General features: G+C 38.1%; 1 protein-coding gene across 1 annotated transcript in view; it reads right to left on the bottom strand.

Annotated features, from left to right (window-relative positions):
• Nucleotides 1–21,071, bottom strand: part of NFXL1 (nuclear transcription factor, X-box binding like 1) — a 72,553-nt gene extending 51,482 nt beyond the window's left edge. The window contains exons 1-7 of the mRNA XM_043572721.1: nucleotides 20,981–21,071; nucleotides 20,396–20,641; nucleotides 16,941–17,114; nucleotides 5,691–5,800; nucleotides 3,557–3,690; nucleotides 493–671; nucleotides 97–258 (exon numbers count right to left, since the gene is read on the bottom strand). Coding sequence (XP_043428656.1) covers nucleotides 97–258; nucleotides 493–671; nucleotides 3,557–3,690; nucleotides 5,691–5,800; nucleotides 16,941–17,114; nucleotides 20,396–20,639 — 1,003 coding nt within the window. The 5' untranslated portion in view covers nucleotides 20,640–20,641; nucleotides 20,981–21,071. The remainder of the gene's footprint in view (nucleotides 1–96; nucleotides 259–492; nucleotides 672–3,556; nucleotides 3,691–5,690; nucleotides 5,801–16,940; nucleotides 17,115–20,395; nucleotides 20,642–20,980) is intronic.
• Nucleotides 21,072–21,787: the final 716 nt, after the last annotated feature.

The raw sequence follows: 21,787 nt of genomic DNA, 5'->3' as shown, positions 1-21,787 counted from the left end.
GTCAGACACGTTAATCAACTGAGCCACCCAGGTGCCCCAACGCTGCTTTGATTTTTACCTAAAAAGTCAAAACACCTTAGAGGTATGACCTTTTACCTGCATGACAAGAACTTTCACATTTATGTTGTCCACAAAGCAACTTGCGCCCACACGGAAGCTGACAGGACCATTCTTTGGCACTGCACCTACGAGGGATCGGTTTTGCTTTCTTACAGTAACAAGTAGTTGTGACCATCTTTGGACAAGGAGGGCAGGGACCTAGGATCCAATGAAAGGAAAAACAAAATCGTAAATCAAAATTTAAAACTTTCAATTCCTACACCTACCAGTAATTTGTAAAGCTGTCTTTAGTGATACCTTAAAAACCACTCCCTTCTGATACCTTCTTACGTACATGTAAGCTCGGAATTAAACCTTCACAATTTTTTTTTTTTTGCCTCAACATAAGAAATAACCACCCACGAATAATCAGAAATGTGATATATAGCTCACCTGGATGACAGAGGAGCAAACACTTATGGCCACAAGGAGGTTTAAATTCTCTCTCACATACTTGGCCACATGAATGAGGCACGAGCCATGGATCCAAAGGTGGATCTTCTACTTTTCCACAGTAGCAGTAGTACCTACTAGGTGTGTCGGATCGCTTGTATTCAAATCTACATTTTGGACTACAAAAAAATAATCATAATAAAATTATGAAATGAATTTCATTTTTTAAAAGTGACACGAGGGAAAGGAATATAAATACACTGAGTACAATATACTCAATTTTATGTTAATGTACCACCCACTCCATCTTTATGTTAGTATGAAATAAGATTTCACAAAAGCCGTTTTCAACAATCTAAAACAGCTCTGTCCAATATGATTTCTTGAGATGATGGAACTGTTCTACTACCTGCTATGTCCAGGACAGTAGACATCAGCCACATATGACCAATGAGCACTTAAAATGTGGCTGATACATACAATTAAGGAAGAAACAGAACTTTTCATAATTTTTCAAAATTTAAATAACCACATGTGACTAGTTGGTGCTATATGAAACACAGTAAGAATGAAGCTACAAAAAGAAAGGCACATTAGCTTTCTACTAAGCAGATGAACTTTATTCCTGAGGTATTCACTCTAATTTTTATAAAGCTCAATGTTTTAAAAGTTTGGTTGGGTGATGTGCAAATAAGTAAAATATACTGGCAACTGTGAACAGAAGAGAGAAACCAGATTATAGGCAGGCAATGCAGCAGCAAGAAACCTGCCTAAAATTCACAATTAAAGGGGAAAATCCTTTAAAGAAAGAATGCTTCTACATCTAATACAAAGTAGATATATTCCAAATGTGCTTCAAAGAAAGTTCAAATATTGTCTCATATCCTCTGTTAAAGCAGATTCTTACCTAGTAAGATTTTTAAAAAGCACTGTTAACCTTAAGCTCTATCAAACTCACTTGTAGATCATAGATCACTTCATTCAAAAAAGATGCTCTAACCCTTACTATCCTGCAGACAAATGAGTACAGTTAGTACACTATACTGGAAAAAGTCATGTCATCACTTTCTCTTGTATCATATATATTCTCGTTGTCCTGAGAACATGTTCTGTTTCCAAAATATTTTTTCACAAAAATATTCAGAATGACAGATATTTGTTCTTGTAATCAAAAGTCAAAAACAAAATACCATGTCTCATCTAAACATTCATTTAGACGCTCCTCTAGAATTTTGCTGGAAGAGTTATAATTTTCCTTTACTAAAGGACAAATGGCTACATTCCTCTAAGCTAGTGTGGAGGGGGATGTGTACTTTAAATAAGGCTAGATATGGATGACTAAAACGCAACTCACAAAACCCTAATACTGCCTGCCCAACAGTGAGGCTGAATTGCTCCAAGAGACTGGGAGAGATAAGGATATTATGTGCAAATGCATGTGTTATTTAAAATAATGGCATGCAATAATGAAATGTAATTAGGCCATATCTTATTTATAAACAAGCAATATCTTAGTAGAAACATATACTTTAAATGTTTGAATTCCACAAAAACAACCAATTTAAAACCATTAATATTTTTATCAAGTTCTAGCTCCATCTTGATAAGGATTAAACAAAATCCAGACTGGTCATTGATTTTCCTCTTAAGAAAGGTGAAGTACAGAATGCAAGATTACTACTACACGGTTGATTCAATTTTTTGTTCCTTTTAGATTTAAGTGAAGAGTAGCAGTTCACTCATCTCTTAACTGGTTACTTCCCAGCACTGCGGCAAAATGACCTCTTAAAAAAGAAGTGAGAAGAGCAAGGGTGATAAAAAGTATACACAAAGTTTAGATCTCTAAAACTAAGCCAGAGTATCTAGTTCAATTCTGTACCTATTGAACACTGAAATTCTCCCACAAATAAATTCTATTTGTAGCAAAACAAATATAGACCGAAATTTTAAAATGTTTCAGAGAAGCTAATATTCATTGAAGAGAAAACAAATAATATCTCTAAAAGTAGTACTACAAGCGAGAACTCAGTAGAATAGAGAAAGCACTGAATTTAGAAGTCAGAAATCCTAGGTTTCAAATGCTGGCTTCACCATTTAAGAGTAAGAGAAGGCTGAACATTATCAATTTGCTTTATCAACTTCAATATCCCCATTATTAACATGGGAATATAAACCCTCACAGAATGCTGAGAATTATTTTTAAAGTAACTAGCGTGTCTAAATGTTTTTTAAAAACTACACTACCACAATTTTACAAATGTATCAGTATTTGTAGTAAAAAGGGGAGGTCCAATATGGATCCAGATTTTCTGAGGTCTGAATCTTACACAATTTGGGCGCCTCTGTTAAGAAAAAGAACATAAAATTACAAATATAAGTTACAAAAGTGAATATTTATATGAACACAGAATCCCTAAAGTTTATGCTTCATTACCCTGACAGTAAATCTACCCTCTGAGCTGCAAGTATGGAATAATTTTTTATTATCTTTATTTAGCAGAGATATAAATTCTCCACACCCCAATTCTTTCTGGAAATGTAACAGAAGTTCACAAATACTCATCAACAATAAGCATACTAATAAATAAATGTGGAGAAACTGGTAAGGCTGGATAACATACACCTGCAGTTTGAGAGATTTCAGAGATAAACCCGGGAAGGCTATGATCAAAATACATTAGATGACCGTCTTCTACAACGTGATACTAATTAATGTATACTAACAGTAACTCCAGAAAAGAAGTACCAGAATTATGAAGGATTCTAGTCCTATAGAATTTTAAAGAAATGAAAGTTCTTTAAAAAGGATAATTAAGGAGTCGTTTTGCAGAAGAAAAAGTCTGAACACTTTATTAGTTTTTGAAAGGAACAAGTAGTTACACGAATTAAAAAAAAAAAAAAAGAAAGAAAGAAAAAGCCATTACCAAAGTTCCTTAACTTCACAAACCAAATGACTAATTGAAAACCCAACATGGATCCTGAAACTGCCAATAAAGCAACTTTTGAGCTACAATTTTCATTTATTTTACAACTTACTGTTCCAACTAAATTAGCAAAAAGTTACCATGGCCAAGGATAATCTCTTTTTCCAAAATCGTCATCTGTCAAAGGAGAAGATACTAGAAACTGGCTATCTTTAGCCCACTTCTGGATACAGGGCATGTGAAATATACAGAAACATCCTGAACAGCTCCAAACCTAAGAAAAAAGTATCAGAAATTAACACGCATGTCATGATTTTCTTTGATAATTCCGCAATACTTTAAAATGAGCATCCCATTAAATTATTTTGAAGGGCTACCGAAGTATAAAGGAAAAAAATTTTTCCTTCCATTCTAATAGAAGAAATGTTCTTCATAACTATTTATTTAAGCGTAAAACACTTTGAATAAAAAGTGTTTTTACCCCGATTCATTTAGCTAGAAATAACTACTACTAACATTCTGAATGATCTCCAATGCTTTTGGTATATATTACAAACTTTTCTAAAAATAAGGTTATGCTGTACTGATATGTATAAATATTTACTGTTATTAAATACGTTCATACATGATATTTACAGCTATACAGTGTATCATGTAGATTTATATATTGCCATTTATTTAACCGATTTCTTTTTAGACATTTAGGTATTTCCAATCATAAATAATGCCACCAAGGAATCCTGAAATATAATATGTACATATATTCTCTACATAGCCCCTTTGTTATGTAAAATCTCGTAACCTAGCATTTAATGTTAAATTCCAAAAATTAAGTGAGCAAAAAACTTAAGTATATATATATATATATACATATATATATATATACACACACATATACACTAAAACTTGAAGAATAATAGTAAAGTAGTTTAATTTTTTAAACCTGCCAACATTTCAATGACAAAAATCAATTCTGCTTTCATTTAACATTCGGCAACTATTCAATACAATCAGACAAGTAGCATAATGCATAAACTGCAATAGAATTAAAAAGATAAGGCAATTTCTTAGTTTGAGTTAGCCCTAAAGCAGTGCCTGAATAAAGAACTGGTATGCAGCAATGAGGGGACAAGGTGGGGAAGAGGAAATGTTAATAAATAGTAAATTGTTGAGCTGATTAGCACTAAGGGCCAAAGTTCAGTCCTGTTAGGGACCCTGTGGAGAACCATGTAAAACACATCTCAATTACCCAGGCCCCAACCCCTAGCAGAGAGGATGTTGGGACATTCATCCACCAATTAATTCCATGTGGAAGAATGTTGCCCCAAGGGGCATTAACTCCCCTGTGCTTGTGCACAATGCCTGTGTACTACCTGAGTCAGTTCCCAAGAAGAAAGGACTAAGGTTAAAAAAAAAAAAAATCTACATACACAGCAAGTGTTTAAGGTGGGACTATAACCATATGCGGAAAAACTATTCACCCACCGCACTTGAGATCAGAGTAAGTCACCAGATGTGACACCAAAGGCACATGCCATCTATATCTATCCTATCCAATGCATGTTAAATTTCTGATTCACTCTACACAACCAACTCATGATCTGGCCTGATTTTCTGTGTCTAGGCAATGCTGCTGTAACAGCAGATTAATCTGAATCTAACCACTGAGTCTACCATATTCAGTCATTACTTCCCCTTAACTGCTTCTTTAATGCCCTTTTAATTTATGCCCTTATTTATTTATGGATAACTTCACCATTAGACCATAGCAGCACCTCTAAGTCCATGAGTTTTATCTGAATCCATCTCTCCCCAGTGACCCTAGTCATTTTCTACAGTGTCTTCAACACAAGAGAAGCTCACTCCAGGCTCTACTTCCTTGAAGGCAGGGACCATATCTACCTTTTTTTTTCAACCCTGCTGTAAGTAGTGAAACACAGTGCATTTTAACATTTTAGTATTTGTGGGAATCTCTAAAGTACAGATGCTATGCTTTATCAAACTGAGGTGTACATTAAAACTGAAGATACTTGCTTCACTTATTAAGAGTGCTAAAAATACTGGATGCTCCTTTAGAGGTAATTTTTTCAAATTCAGATTCACAAAATGAAAATCAATTCATAAACAAAAATCACAAATGAAGCATTTTTTAACAAAAATAAGCAAAAGAATAATAATAAATAAAATAAAATAAAATAAAATAATAAATAACTATAAATGCAAAATAAGATATTTTGGGAAGATACATTAATATAGGTAAAGAGAAAAACTTACTGCTTGGTTTCTCTTCACTGAAGCAATACAAATTAAGCAAGTCATGGCCCCTGCTTGGAAAGCTTCATGTACGTACTGTTTGGTTCTCTCTAATTCACGCATATCTCCATCTTGAAATTTAAAAATTGAAAATTTCATGTTAAGCAACATCTGAAAATAACACAAACTCACTAATAGCATCACACTGAGGACTGAAGCCATATCAATTGCTTGAAATACAGTTGAAAAATGAGAAGTTAAAAAAAAAAGCAACCAATGAGCTGCCAAAAGGTCACAAAGTACATGCATTAAATCTTAAGTACTTGATTTAAAAACAGTACATCCGCCCTCTCAGAACATACTTGCTTTTACTGCTATTACCGTCCTTAGCAAATTTGGTGGGGGCAGAGCCATAGGCAAGAGCTCCAAGATGTCCAGTAACTAAGGAAAAGCACACCTAAAAGCAAAGTGAAAGAAGCTGGAAAGTCAAAGCTCAGCAGAGCCATTTAGCCTAAATATAAGTGTGTGTGCTGAGACACAGTATATTCTTAATAAAACGTGTTAAATGAAGTGATCCCAAGGTCGTTACACTATGATAACCTTGTTTCATTAAATTATGTTCACAACTTTACTTAAAAGGGGAACATGAACTTCTTAGAAAATACTACCAAACTGTATTTTCTGTAAGCAATTATTGAGCATTTATTTGATAGGCACTATACTATTTGTATTTTAGTGGGATTAAATAAGCTATTTTTATCTTCATTTTACAGATGAGAAAACTGATGTGAGAACAATTAAGTAACTTCAGTCTGACTAAACGTGAGCCTTACTTGACCACTATGCTATGCTGCCTCTAAATGTTACTACAAGAGATCCAAGAAGTAACAGGCTGAAAAGCTACCTCAAAGCATACGATCTCTAATAATCTGAGTCACTTTAGTGTAAGAGAAATAAAACTACATGCCCTTGGTACAATAAAGATTCCTCAATAGAGGTTAACTGAATCTCGAAGAAAAGTAGACAAATGGCATAAACTATCACAGCAATACAATGGTTCAAACCAAAACTTAAGTCACCAAAGAGAAAAGTCAAATAAAAAGGACACGTGGCTAATTCTTTACTTTCTGAAATCACCCAAGTAAACACAGCACTTTACAAAAACTTGCTCTACCTTGCTAACTTGCTCTATAAACAAATATAATTTAGAATATTAAACAAAATATACATAAATTCACTCCTATAACTATAAATTATAAAATTATTAAAGACAATTGCTTTATTTTAAATAAACATTGAAGTTTAAAGAGTATCCTTAAAGGCAGACTCAATGATCATATTCTGTGAGCTTCCTTTGCTTTTCAACATAGTTGGCTTTAACAAATGGACAGCTGACCCCTGAACAACCATGCAGTCAAAAATCTGGGTATATAGCTTGTGACTCCCTAGAACTTAACTACTAGTAGCCAACTGCTGACCAGAAGCCTTACTGATAACATAATCAATTAACACATATTTCATATGTTGTGTATGTATTACAGGCTGTATTCTCAAGTTAGCAAATAGGAAATGTTATTAACACAATCACAAGGAAGAGAAAATGCATTTACAATACTGTACATAAATTTATTTTTTAAAAAAAACATATATAAGTGGACCCACAGCTCAAGCCCATGTTGTTCAAGGGTCAACTGTAAAACATTTTATTATTTTTTTTAATGTTTATTTATTTTTGAGAGAGCAAGTGAGCACGCACGCACAAGTGGCGAGGGGCAGAGAGAGAGGGAGACACAGAATCCAAAGCAGACTTCAGGCTCTGAGCTGTCAGCGCAGAGCCCGATGCGGGGCTTGAACCCACAAACCGCGAGATCATGACCTGAGCTGAAGTCAGACGCTCAACCAACTGAGCCACCCAGGAGCCCCAACTGTAAAACATTTTAAATTTCACCTAATTTAACAGCTCACATGTAAAACAGAATTTGAGAACATGATGGAACAGGTTTTAACAAAATAAAGTCCAACCTTGTATTTATAAAATTTATTTAAGATTTCTTTGAAAAGTGTATTGAAGTTTGGCTGTGGGATTAGGTATACTCTCCAAGATGTCATAGTGGATAGCCTGGCATTTGAAGTCATGCATTTTAAAAAGATCACTCTGGCAACAGAAGAAAGAGGAGTCTAAGGAGGCCAAGACCAGAAGCCTCAAGTACCAGTTAAGAGGCAGTTGCAGCAGATAAAGCAAAAAATGACTTTCAACAACTTACCTGTTTCTGCCTGTTTTCTCATCTTTAAAACAGTAATGATAGCAATAGTAGTATCTACCTCATAGAGTTATACAGATTTAATCCACATATTAAACAGCTGTAGGGGACTGAATTAGGCAATTACGGCATGTGGGGAGAAAAAGGGTGGAGTTGAGAAATATAGGAAGTAAAACTCAGCAGGGCTTGGTGACAATTAGATCGTGCTGCTTTTAAACGCCAACATTCATGCCAACATTCAAAGGAAAGGGTGCTGTGTTTGATGAGATGTCTGACATGGGCAGAGGGGAGGAATGGTACTGGATGAGACACACTCATATTATGTCTATGCCAACACTGTGCCCAGATTTCTGGCTTGGGTGAAAAAATTCTGGTGTTGAAGTAAACAAGAGAAGAAATAAGTTATCTTTCAACAGATGTTCAGTATGTCCATGGGTCAACAAGATAGAGACATCCATCGGGAAGGTGACCATGCAACTCTGAAATTTGAGAGAAGCGTCATGAAAATACAAAGGCAGGACTCAGACAAAAAGAATGAACTTCTTTGGCAAAGTTCTGCCATTTAATTCACTAAAGTGAGATGGGAAACACCTCATTACTCTAACATTTATTGTTCTTAAATCAAGTAGTAAGATTTCCCTCCTTTGATATAGGTAGAGAACACAAAGGAACAAGAATCAAAATATTTATGGATTTGACAAAAAACAATGTAAGAAAAATTGCCTTAACACTTTAAGACGAAAGCCAGACCAAAAATTAGTAACTTATACATAAAAAATGTTTTTTCAACACTACAAAGAAATACTGAGTTAAAGTACTGAATTTTCTATTTAAAATAAAACTTCTCTCTATCTAGACTATTTTAAGTAAGGTCTTCTTAAGGCAGGAAACTTCTTAAGGTTGCTTCCTATAATGTCCTCCAGAAGAAAGAAACTTACTAAACTCAAATTACCTCTTCATCAACTAACCTGGCTGAGCCAGTTGATAAAGGTCACACTTTATCAACCTACATTGGCTGAGCCAGACTTTAAAGAAGCTTCCTGATCTCAATTCTTTAACAGGGTAAAATCTACCTGACAACATGTGCCCTCATGATGCCATCAAACACTCAGGCGACTAACTAATGTTGGTAACACATGCAGGCATCTTTCCAATAATGTCTTTAAGTATAAAATGTTAAAGCACTTAAATTTAAAATAACCTGTTTTTATGCTTAGTACCGAATCCTTCAGAGCAGCATACACAGCACACACAGGCCCTCTTCTCTCATAAACAAATGTGGTATTAAGAGTAACCCAGGGGGTGCCTGGGCAGCTCAGTTGGTTAAACTTCTGACTCTTTTTTTCTTTTTTTAAAAATGTTTTTATTTATTTTTGAGAGACAGAGAGAGAGAGAGCACGTGAGCAGGGGAGGGGCAGAGAGAGAGGGAGACAGAGGATCGAAACGGGCTCTGTGCTGACAGCAGAGAGCCTGATGCAGGACTTGAACTTAAGTTTCCGAATCTTGATTTTGGCTCAGGTCATCTCACAATTCATGGGACTGAGCTCTGAGACGGGCTCGGCACTGACAGCACAGAGTCTGCTAAGGATTCTCAATCTCTCTCTCTCTCTCTCTCTCATTCTCTCTCTCTCTCTGTCCCTCCTCCATTTGTGGTCCCTCTCAAACTAAACAAACATTTTTGTTTTTTTTAAAGAGGGTAAACCAGATACATACAACATTTAATGTGACTGTACACATCAAATATGAGAAGACTTAGCTCTAAAAAAAGTATAAAATCAGTTTTTTAAGATATAAAGGAATAAAGTCAAGAAATGAAATTGACTTCAAAACACATTTAACACAATGAAAAACAGAAAAATGAAGAATAGATTTAAGGGAATAAAGTACTCCAGCCCAACCAAATCATAACTGGGGACAACTTGATCCCATGCATTTCAGAGAACTTTGACATCCCCCTCCAGAATCTAATGAACTGCCAATTACACATACAGGAGAACTTCTAAGCCTATAAGGGACACTGCCATTCTATTTGCTCTATGGAAAGATTAGTGTTCTAGAACATGTAACTCAAATAATAAAATGCACAAAATGATACAAAATGCTCATTCTTAAAAGGCAACAACTGGGGCGCCTAGGTGGCTCAGTCGGTTGAGCAGCCGACTTCGGCTCAGGTCATGATCTCTCGGTCCGTGGGTTCGAGCCCCGCGTTGGGCTCTGTGCTGACAGCTCAGGGCCTGGAGCCTGTTTCACATTCTGTGTCTCCCTCTCTCTGACCCTCCCCTGTTCATGCTCTGTCTCTCCCTGTCTCAAAAATAAAGGAAACGTTAAAAAAAAGAAAAAAAAATTAAAATGCAACAACTATTCCATATAGACTAGTTTTTTGAAAGTCAGAAATATAGAGTGCTTGGATGGCTCAGTGTTGAGCCTCTGACTTCGGCTCAGGTCATGATCTCACAGCGCCTGAATTCGAGCCCCGCATGGGGCTCTGTGCTGACAGCTCATAGCCTAGAGCCTGCTTTGGATTCTGCGTCTCCCCCTCTGCCTGCCCCTCCCGAACTCATACTCTGTGTGTGTCTCTCTCTCTCTAAAATAAAAATTAAAAACATTTTTTTAACGTATAAACATCAGAAATATATTTTCATTGATGTCAAAAAAGTCAATTTAGGGTGAACTAAGACAGCGACAGAGTACCCTAGGCTCGTCTCTTCCCTCAAACGTGACTAGATACTATCAAATCTTCTAAATACCCCAGAAATCAACCTGAAGACTGACAAAACAAATTCCATAATTAAAGGGAAAGAAGAAGCCACACTAAAGAATAGGCAGTGTGGAGACATGGTTTAGGGGAGAAACGGATCACAAGTACTGAGGAGGGGAGGGAGCCCTGGTCCCAGAGAAAGTCAAGGGAGAGGAGCACATAGCAGAATGCACTAGAACTGTCCCCAAAACCACTGGCTGGGAAAACAAGAAGGGCTGATCTTCATGAGTTCTTGTAACCAGTAGGGATTAAACACTAGAGTTTTAAAGGTCATAGGGCTTGGCTGGCACAGAGCCCTGACAGCACTGCACTGTTCTCGGAGAGAACATGCACTGTTCTCGGAGAGAAGGCAGGCAAACGGCTTGGGGTCAGGCAGCATGGAAACAGTGATCTGAAAAACACCTGGGGCACACAAGGAGGAGATTATTCACTCCTCCTGGAGTGTATTCCTGAGAGGCAGTGTTCAGAGATGTCTCCCTAGGGACAAAGGAGCCAGCTCATGCCATTTCCCTCCCCCACCCCCCAGTATAAACACAGAGCCACCTGTGGTAAAGCAGCGCAGCACCAACACTGACTGCCTAACCTGCTTATACAAAGTCCCACACCCTTGTGCTCTGGCAGGACTGCAGGCAAGCTTGCTTCAGTCCTAGCACAGCAGGCTCCTTCCCCCAGAAGACCAGAAGAAACCCCGCCCATACCACATCTCCTAACCAGAGTTCTCAGAGCTTCAGTCTAGTGGAAGTAGTATCAGATCTCACTTAACAAGCAGACCAGAGCACACCTAGTTAAAACTTGCCACATTCTGGCTAAGGTCCAAACACTGTCCACTGCAGGCAAGGACAGCCTCTGTAGATGACTGGCCTGAAGAATAGAGCAACCAAAACACAATAGCAGGGTGCAGGCGGCACACACCAGAGACACTCCCTGAGGTACCAGGCCCTGGATACTTACATGACCTCTTCTTCATAAAGCCATTACTCTCAGAAGCAGGAAACACACAGCCTTTTCTAACACAAAGAAGAAGGCAGAGACTTAGAATGCCAAGATGTTGGAATTCATCCCAAATGAAAGAACAAGATAAAGTCACAGCCAGAGATCTAAGCGAAACAGATATGTGTAACATGCCTGATGGAGAATTTAAAGCAACAATCGTAAGGATAATCACTGGGCTTGAGAAAAGAATGGGAGACATCAGGGAGACCCTTACTGCAGGGATGAAAGAGTTAAAAAAAAAGAATCAGTCAGAAATTAAAAATATAATAACTGAGATTGGTAACAGGCTTAATACAATGAACACAAGGCTGGAAGAGGCAGAGCAATGAATAAATGACATAGAAGACAATATAATGGAAATAATGAAGCTGAACAAAAAGAAGAATTATGGATCACGAGATAAGACTGAGGGAACTCAGTGCCTCCATCAGATGTAATAACATTCATATTAAAGGAGTCCCAGAAGAAGAAGAGAGAGAACAGGGGGCAGAAAATTTATTTGAGGAAATCATAGCTGAAACCTTTCCTAATCTGGAGAAAAAAACACCCATCCAGATCCCGGAGGCAGAAAGAACTCCCATCAAAATCATCAAAAGCAGGCCAAATTTGCAAAATACAGTGATAAAGAAAAAAATCTTAAAAGCAGGAAAAGAAGTCCTTAACTTACAAGGGAAGACCTATACGGCTAGCTGCAGATTTCTTAACTGAAACTTGGCAAGCCAGAAGGGAGTCGCATGATATACTCAAAGTGCTGAATGGCAAAAATCTGCAGCCATGAATACTCTATCCAGCAGAGCTATCAGAATAGAAGGAAAAGATAAAGAGTTTCCCAGACAAACAAAAACTAAAGGAGTTCTTGAGCATAAAACCAGCCCTGCAAGAAATATTAAAGAGGACTCTTTGAGTGAAACGGAAAGACCTAAAGTGACAAAGACAAGAAAGGATCAGAGAAAATCTCCAGAAACAATGACAAAACAAATAATAAAATGGGACTGAATACATATCAGTAATTACTCTGAATATAAATGCACTAAATGTGCCAATCAAAAGACACAGAGTATCAAAATGGATTAAAAAAACAAGACCCATCTATATGCTGCCTACAAGAGACTCATTTTAGACCTAAAGACACCTGCAGATTGACAGCAAGAGGTGGAGAAACATCTATCATGCAAATAGAAATCAAAAGAAAGTCACAGTAGCAATACTTACATTGGAAAAACTACACTTTAAACCAAAGACTATAACAAGACATGAAAATGGCACTGTTTCATAATAAAAAGGACAATTCAACAAGATCTACCAATTGTAAATATTTATGCACCCAACATGTGGAAGCACCCAAATATATAAAATGGTACAAATATAAAGGAACCCATTGATAATAATACAGTAATATGAGGGGACTTTAACATCCCACATACATCAATGAACAGATCATCTAACAGAAAATCAACAAGAAAACAATGGCTTTGAATGACACACAGACCAAATGGACTTAACAGTTGATATATTCAGAACATTCTACCCTAAAACAGCAGAATACACATTCTTTTCAAGTGCGCTTCGGACATTCTCCAGAACAGATCATATACTAGGTCACAAATCAAGCCTCGACAAGCACAAAAAGGCTGAGATCATGCCATGCATATTTTCTGACCACAACGATAAGAAACTTGAAATCAACCGCAAGAAAAAAATCTGGAAAGACCACAGATACATGGAGGTTAAAGAACATCCTACTAAAGAATGAATGAGTCAACCAGGAAATTAAAGAAGAAATAAAGAATATATGTGGAAACAAAGGAAAATGAAAACACATTGGTCCAAAACCTTTGGGATGCAGCAAAAGTAGTGCTAAGAGGGAAGTATATAGCAATACAAGCCCACCATAAGGAAAATCTCAAATAAACAACCTAACTTTACATCTAAAGGAGCTAGAAAAAGAACAAACAAAGCCAAAAGCCAGCAAAAGACAGGAAATAAGAGAGGTTGGAGCAGAAATAAGTGATAAAAACTAAAAAAGTAATATAACAGATCAATGAAAGAAGGAGCTGGTTCCTTGAAAAAAAAAAATAATAAAATTGATAAACCTCAAGCCAGACATACCAAAAAGAGAAAGGACCCAAATAAATAAAATCATAAATGAGGAGGAGAGATCTCAGCCAAAACCACAGAAATGCAAAAATTATAGCAGAATATTATGAAAAACTATATGCCAACAAATTGGACAATCTGGAAGAAATGGATAAATTCCTAGAAACATATAAACTACCAAAACTGAAACAGGAATAGAAAACTTGAACAGACAGATAACCAGCAAAGAAATTCAACGGTAATAAAAAATCTCCCAAGAAACAAAAGTCCACAGGCAAATTTTACCAGTATCTAATGAAGAGTTAATACCTATTCTTCTCAAACTATTTCAAAAATAGAAAAGGAAGGAAAACTTCCAAATTCATACTCTGAGGTCAGCATTACTCTGATACCAAAACCAGATAAAGACTCCACTAAAAAAAAAAAAAAAAAAAACTACAGGCCAGTTATCCCTGATAAATATGGATGCAAAAATTCTCAATAAAATACTAGCAAACCAAACCCAACATTACATTAGAATCATTCACCCTGACCAAGAAGAATGTATTCCTAGGCTGCAAAGGTGGTTCCATATTGCAAATCAATCTATATGATACACCACATTAATAAAAGAAAGGATATGAACCATATGATCCTTTCAATAGATGCAGAAAAAGCATTTGACAAAATACAACACACAACACAAAATACGATAAAAATCCTCAACAAAGTAGGTTTAGAAGGAATATACCTCAGCATAAAGGCCATATACGAAAAACTCACAGCTAAGATCATCCTCCATGGGGAAAAACTGAGAGCTTTTCCTCTATGGTTAGGAACGAAACAATCTCACCACCACCATGTTATTTAACATAGTAATGGAAGTCCTAGCCACAGCAATCAAACAAAAAGGAATAAAAGGCATCCAAACTGACAAGGAAGAAGTAAAACTTTCACTCTTCACAGAAAAAATGATACTATATATAAAAACCTGAGAGACTCCACCAAAAAACTGCTAGAACTGATACATGAATTCATTAAAGTAACAGGATACAAAACCAACATACAGAAATCTGCTGCATTTTTATAACCAATAATGAAGCATCAAAAAGAAATCAAGGAATCAATCTCATTTACAATTGCACCAAAAACCATAATATAACTAGGAATAAACCTAACCTAGAGGTGAAAGATCTGTACTCTGACAACTATAAAATGCTGAGGAAAGAAGTTGAAGATGACACAAAGAATGGAAAGACATTCCATGCTCATGGATTGGAAGAACAAAAATTGTTAAAATGCCTATATTACCCAAAGCAATCTGTGCATTTAAAGCAATCCCTATCAAAATACCACCAGCATTTTTTGCAGACATTTCTGTTTTCACAAACAATCCTAAAATTTGTACGGAACTCCAATAGCTGAAGCAACCTTGAAAAAGCAAAGCAAAGATGGAGGCATCACAATTCTGGACTTCAAGTTATATTACAAAGCTGTAGTGATCAAAACAGTATGGTCCTGGCACAAAAATAGACACATAGATCAACAGAACAGAATAGAAAACCCAGAAATGAACCCACAACTATATGGTCAATTAATCTTCAACAAAGCAGGAAAGAATATCCAATGGGAAAAAGACAGTCTCTTCACCAAATAGTGTTGGGAAAACTGGACAGCAACACCCAAAAGAATGAAACTGGACCACTTTCTCACACTATACACAAAAATGAATTCAAAATGGATTAAAGACCTAAATGTGAGACAGGAAACCATAAAAATCCTAGAGGATAAAGCAGGCAGTAACTTCTTTGACATCAGCCATAGTAACTTCCTACTAGGTATGTCTCCTGAGGCCAGGGAAACAAAAGCAAAAAATGAACTATTGGGCCTTCATCAAAATAAAAAGCTTCAGCACAGCAAAGGAAACAATCGAAAAAACTAAAAGACAAGGTAGAGAATGGGAGAAGATATCTGCAAATGACATATCTGATAAAGGCCTAGTATCTAAAATAAAAAGATCTTATAAAACTCAACACCCAGAAAAAAAAAAAAAATCCAATTAAAAAACAGGCAGAAGACGGGGCGCCTGGGTAGCTCAGTCGGTTGAGTGTCTGACTTCAGCTCACGTCATGATCTCGCAGTCCGTGAGTTTGAGTCCCACGTTGAACTCTGTACTGACAGCGCAGAGCCTGGAGCCCGCTTCAGATTCTGTTGCCTTCTCTCTGCCCCTCCCCCGCTTGTGCTCTCTCTCGTTCTCAAAAATAAACATTAAAAATAAATAAATAAAAATAAGTAAATAAAAAACAGGCAGAAGACATGAACAGACATTTCTCCAAAGACATTCAGATGGCCAACAGACACATAAAAAGATGTTCAGCATCACTTACCATCAGAGAAACACAAATCAAAACTACAATGAGATATTACCTCACGCCTGTCAGAATGGCTAAAATCAACAACACAAGAAACAACAGGTGTTGGCGAGGATGTGGAGAAAGGGGAACCCTCTTGCACTGTTGGTGGGGACACAAACTGGTGCAGCCACTCTTGAAAATAGTATGGAGGTTCCACAAAAAGTTAAAAATAGAACTACCCTACGCTCCAACAACTGCACTACTAGGCATTTTCCCAAAAAACACAAAATTACTAACTCGAAGACATACATCCACCCCAGTATTTGCAGCAGCACTATCTACAATAGCCAAATTACTGAAAGAGCCCAAATGTCCATGACTGATGAATGGATAAAGAAGTTGTGGTTTATATATACAATGGGATATTACTGGGCCATAAAAATGAATGAAACCTTGCCATTTGCAATGACATGAATAGAGCTAGAGAGTATTATGCTAAGTGAAGTCAGTCAGAGGAAGACAAATACTGTATGATTTCACTCATATGTGGAATTTTCTAAACAAAACAAATGATCATAGGGGAATAAAAGCGAGAGGCAAACCAAGAAACAGACTCTTAACTACAGAGAACAAGTTGATGGTTACTAGGAGATGGATGGGGGGACGGGCTAAATAGGTGACGGGAGTGCACGTGCTGTGATGAGTCCCGGGTTTTGTATGTAAGTGCTGAATCACTAAATTGTATACATAAAACTAGTATTACACTGTATGTTAACTGGAATTTAAATAAAAACTATAAAAAATCAAAATTTAAAAGACCATACAGCACCTGTCTGAGTAGTGTAAGTTGTAAATGTATTAGCAACTATTTTTCCCTGTTTTCCTTCAAAATCTTCATCTCCTTCTTCTTCAGAGGAAGAGCTAAAGTGTTCTTCAACAAGTTTTTTGGCTGCAGCTTGATTGGCCTTCTTGATTTCCTCAAATTTCCTTTGAGACATTAGCTCTGTTTAAAAGAAAAAAAATTAGTTTCATTTCTTCAAAACAATCTCTAAAAGCACAGATTTAAAAGTCACCCTTGGAGCATTCTGTTTTGCTTTATGCACAAAAAAAGTATTTTCAAGTTTCTTGTCATATAACTAAAGAGAATACCACCATTGGAGCGTTTGGGTGGCTGAGTCAGTTGAGCAAGCCACTCTTGATTCGGCCTAGGTCATGATCCCGGAGTCATGGGATCTAGCCCTGCATCAGGCTCCTCGCTGAGCATGGACCCTGCTTAAGATTCTCTCTCCTTCTGCCCCTCTCCCTCCAATTCACGCTCATGCACTCTCTCTCTCAAATAAAAAATAAAATATTAAAAAAAAGAGAATACTACAATGAAAACTTTCACTTTTGTTAAATATCCTAAATGCAGCAAATTGTTCTAGAAACAGAGTGACTAACAAATCGATTAAAAAATTATAAAGATATGATAAAACCATCAAAAAACTGTAATCAATCCCAAAATAAGGACATTAAAAAATTAAAAATGGGATGTTTAAAAACAAATCATACACAGTGATTTTTAAGAGGTGGGAATCATGCCAACTGGGAACACATCAGAATCAGTTAAAATGGATGCTTTCTCAAACAATCCTCTTCCACACTACAGCCCAGCCTTACCTAGCCCACTGAAGATTTTGCACAAACAATATTCACTGCATACCTGTTATTTTATCATCTGTTCTTAGAAAGCTCAAGGACATTTTGCCTTTATTAAAATGTGGTCACAAAATATATATATTTAACATTAATCCACCCGAATGTTGCCAATACAGAAAATGTGGTTCTTACAACAGCTTCATTCCAAAAAGAAATGTTAAATAAATTGATCAGTTCTTCCACTATTCTATCACTGACTATACTTCTCATTTTGTTACTTGGTTAAATAATAACACAAAAAGAATTAGATTAATTCATAGTGTATTCCCAACTACTTAAGGGCAAGGACCAAGGGAAATTTCTTTAAGCACTAAGTAACTATTAATAAAGTCTTATGGACAACAACCACAGTTTTAGGAAATAAGTCCCAAACATACTGAATTGATATGAACTTATTAATGCCCATATTGAGAGGATTTTAATTTTACTTATTTAAAATTATGAATCACTAATTTAAAATTAAACTTTATGCTTGAAACTGATGAGCCCCTACCAGGATAAACTTTCTTAATCTGGGTTGTGTATGTGTACTTAATGGTGTTTTATCTTTTGTTCCGTCATGAAATCAAAATTTACATTTTAAAGCCAGTTTAGGTGGGGATTATTTCAGTATTTCAAATAAAACTGAAAGAAATGTATACAGTGCCTTTATAAGAATCTTTGTGTATTAGGAAAAAAGTAATGGCTATGAGCTATATGACCCAAAACTTGATGTGCAATAAGAGAGATGATAAATGTCATTAATTGTGGGAAAAGACCACTTAAGGATCCTTTTTTTATTTTATTTTTTTTAATAAGTTTATTTATTTATTTTGAGAGAGACAGAGATAGCACACATAGGGAAGGGGCAGAGAGAGGGAGGGAGAGAAAGAATCCCAAGCAGGCTGCCTGTTCAGAGCCCAGTGTGGGGCTTGAACTCATGAAACCACAAGATCATGACCTGAGCTGAAACCAAGAGTCAGTTGCTTAACCGACTGAGCCACCCAGGCACCCCAAGGATACATTTTTTAAGGCTGAATTAGAAGATATAATAAAAATGTCCATAACCCGATCAAGGTATCCACATAAGATCCTCTCAGGGAAAGGTGACAAAACAAACTTCCGATATATATTATTTCTTACAGTCAAATCTCATATATACAGGTAAAGAATGCTTGCTTTTCTACTATCCACAAAGTCCAAGAAACATTACCAAAACTGTTCTTGGTCTCCAACTTACACATTTCACCACCACCACCACTATCATAAACTCCTAAGGACTACCAGAGGGGAGGGGATAGGGGAATGGGTGAAAGAGATAACAGGGATTAAGGAGGGCACTTGTGATGAGCACCGGGTGTTGTATGGAACTGAATCACTATTATTGTACACCTGAAACTAACATAACATTGTATGTTAACTATTAACTATACTGGAATTAAAGTAAACTCAGTAACTGCAAGCTATGAGAATAACTTTAAAAGTAGCTCAGGAAAGGGGCACCTGGGTGGCTCAAACAACTGACTTCAGCTCAGGTCATGATCTCACCGTTCACAAGTTTGAGCCAGGCGTCAGGGTCTGTGCAGACAGCTCAGAGCCTGGAGCCTGCATGGGATTCTGTGTCTCCCTCTCTCTCTGCCCCTCCCCTGCTCGCGCGTGCGTGCATGCTCTCTCTCTCTCTCTCACAAAAATAAATATATTTCTTAAATTTTTTTAAAAAGTAGCTTAGGAAAAAAAGCACTCAAGCTTAACTTGCTCCTCCCCTCAAAAAATATATTCTGAAAAATAAATTCCAAACATAAAAGTGAAATGATTTGGGGGATTATTCCTTTAGCTTCATGCAATCCTCCATTAGCATGGACAATTCAGTTGCCTGTGTGTTCTCAGGCTCCACTCAAATAGCCTTGGATGAAGGATACTGACATTCCAGGTGCGGCCACATCAGACATCCGGAAAAGGACATGAAATTTGTGAATAGCAACCAAAGTTGAGGAAAACACCTCAAGCTCAAGTGCTTACGGGGCATAGACCATTTAAGTTACTAAACTAAGGCAATCTTGCAAAGGTGGAAAATGACAACTGCCCCCAAGGTAGGAGAGACCACGTGAAATGGAGTGCCTAAACGGAATTTCTGCAAGTTGACTCTTACCATGAACAAAGGTAATGAAGCCACACGACCCTATTTTACAAGAAAACTTATTAACCAGATTTTTATGAGATTTTTAAAAAGAAAAACAAAAAAACCTGCTGGCAACCAATTCAGATTCAAAGGACTGTGTTAACCAAACCAAACTATAGGCTAAATCAGAACCCCGGACCACAGTTTGCAACTTTTGGTCTAGGGATTCAGTAAGCAAAAACGAATAAAGAAAAGAACACCGGACAAAGAGGAGACGCTGATTAACGTCCATTAAAATTAAAGGTATGCTGGGAATCTGCCTAGAATGCCGAAATGAGTAGCTTCCTTGCAGCGTTTGAGATGTCGGGGCAATAATAAACTCGAAGGAGAAGAAAATCAGTGAACGAGAGCAAGGGCAGGGAGGCAGTTCTGGGCAGTAAGTGCCTTAATAGGTATCCAGGTGAAACCGAGGACGGAGTGTTTCTCACCACAGGCTACGGAGGTCTGCAGTGCCTCAGATCCCGCGGGGCTGCGCCCGGCCGAACTACCTGCAGCCGCAGGGGTCGCGGCTCCTCTGGGGCTGGGGCCAGGACCCACAGCGCCCACTGACCCCTTCTCTCGCCCCCCTCCGGCGCCGCGAAGATGGAGTCCATTTCCCGAAGAGGGGGCCGCAGTGGCCCGTCCTCGGGCTCGGCCTCGGCCACCGGCCACCTGGCGCCAGGAAGCTTCCATCCCTGCAGAGGAAGGGGGAAAAAAAAATAAGTGGAAGGAGAGTGAGCGCAGCGGGTGCCGAGGCGGGGAAAGGGGCAGTGGGGGAAGCCAGTGCGAGGAGCAGAATGAGGAGGGTCCCCGCGGGGCGAGGACCTGGTGTGAGAAGGTCGCGGCCCTGTCACTAGGAGGGCCAGTCCCCGCTAAGCCCAGGTTTAGGAGATGGACCAGGGAGAGAGAGGACTAGACAGAGAAATGGACCTCAGGGCAAGGAGCATCCAGTACCGCAGAGGGAGAGCCCGGGAGAAGGGAAGCGCCTCCTCGGCCTCAGAGGGAGCGTAGTGCGGATAAAAGTACAGACTGACCCCTCGGCTCCCGCGGGAGACCAACTGTAGTAGCGGACCCCAAGGAAAGCTACGTCTCCTTACCGACGGCGCCCGCCCCAGGCGACTACAACTCCCAGAAGCCCAGATCGACTGCCCGCAGAACGCGTGGCATCACTGGCCACTTCCTTATCCGGGAGCGTTTCTGGGAGGGAGAGTTGCTCAAAGCGCGTGCGCTGACTTGCACCGAGCCTTCGAAAACTACAATTCCCGGCGTGCTCTGGGTTTTGCGTGGGATCGTCGCCCAGAGAGGGCGGAAGATTGGGAGGTGGGCGGGCCCTAAGCGCTCTCAACTCCAGAAGATGCTAAGGCTTCCCCAACGGTACCTTAAACCCAGTTGGGTATCAGGGTTCTGTCAGAGTGGCTGTAATTGACTATTCTCCAGCCTTAGCCTTGACTCCGCGCTTTCAGGTGGCAGGAGAATTCTCACTGACGGAAATAAACAATGAAAACACTTGGGCGTAGAGGAAGAAGGAAGGAAAGCTGGGAGTATTGAGAGAAAGTGGATGGAATACAGACAAGCGCCCTTCTGACTTGCTATAGCGATATAAAGGATAAGTCTCATAGTTTTTTATAGTTTATAGTTTACAGTAAGGTCCTGAAGGAGACTGATTTTTACCTTCATGACAGCTCCCTAAAGTATATTTTATTAAGGAAAGTAACTGAAAGCCATGACATGACTTTGCTGACTTTTCCAGTAAGATATACTGCGCTGAGCGCTGAACAGGGAGCCTGCTTGGGATTCTCTTTTTCCCTCTTTCTCTGCGCCTCTCCCCACTCTCAGAATAA

This window comes from Prionailurus bengalensis, chromosome B1, assembly GCF_016509475.1.
Source record: "Prionailurus bengalensis isolate Pbe53 chromosome B1, Fcat_Pben_1.1_paternal_pri, whole genome shotgun sequence".
Taxonomy (NCBI): domain Eukaryota; kingdom Metazoa; phylum Chordata; class Mammalia; order Carnivora; family Felidae; genus Prionailurus; species Prionailurus bengalensis.
The sequence above is the reverse complement of the archived record's forward strand: the minus strand, read 5'-3'. Positions and strand labels throughout refer to the sequence as shown.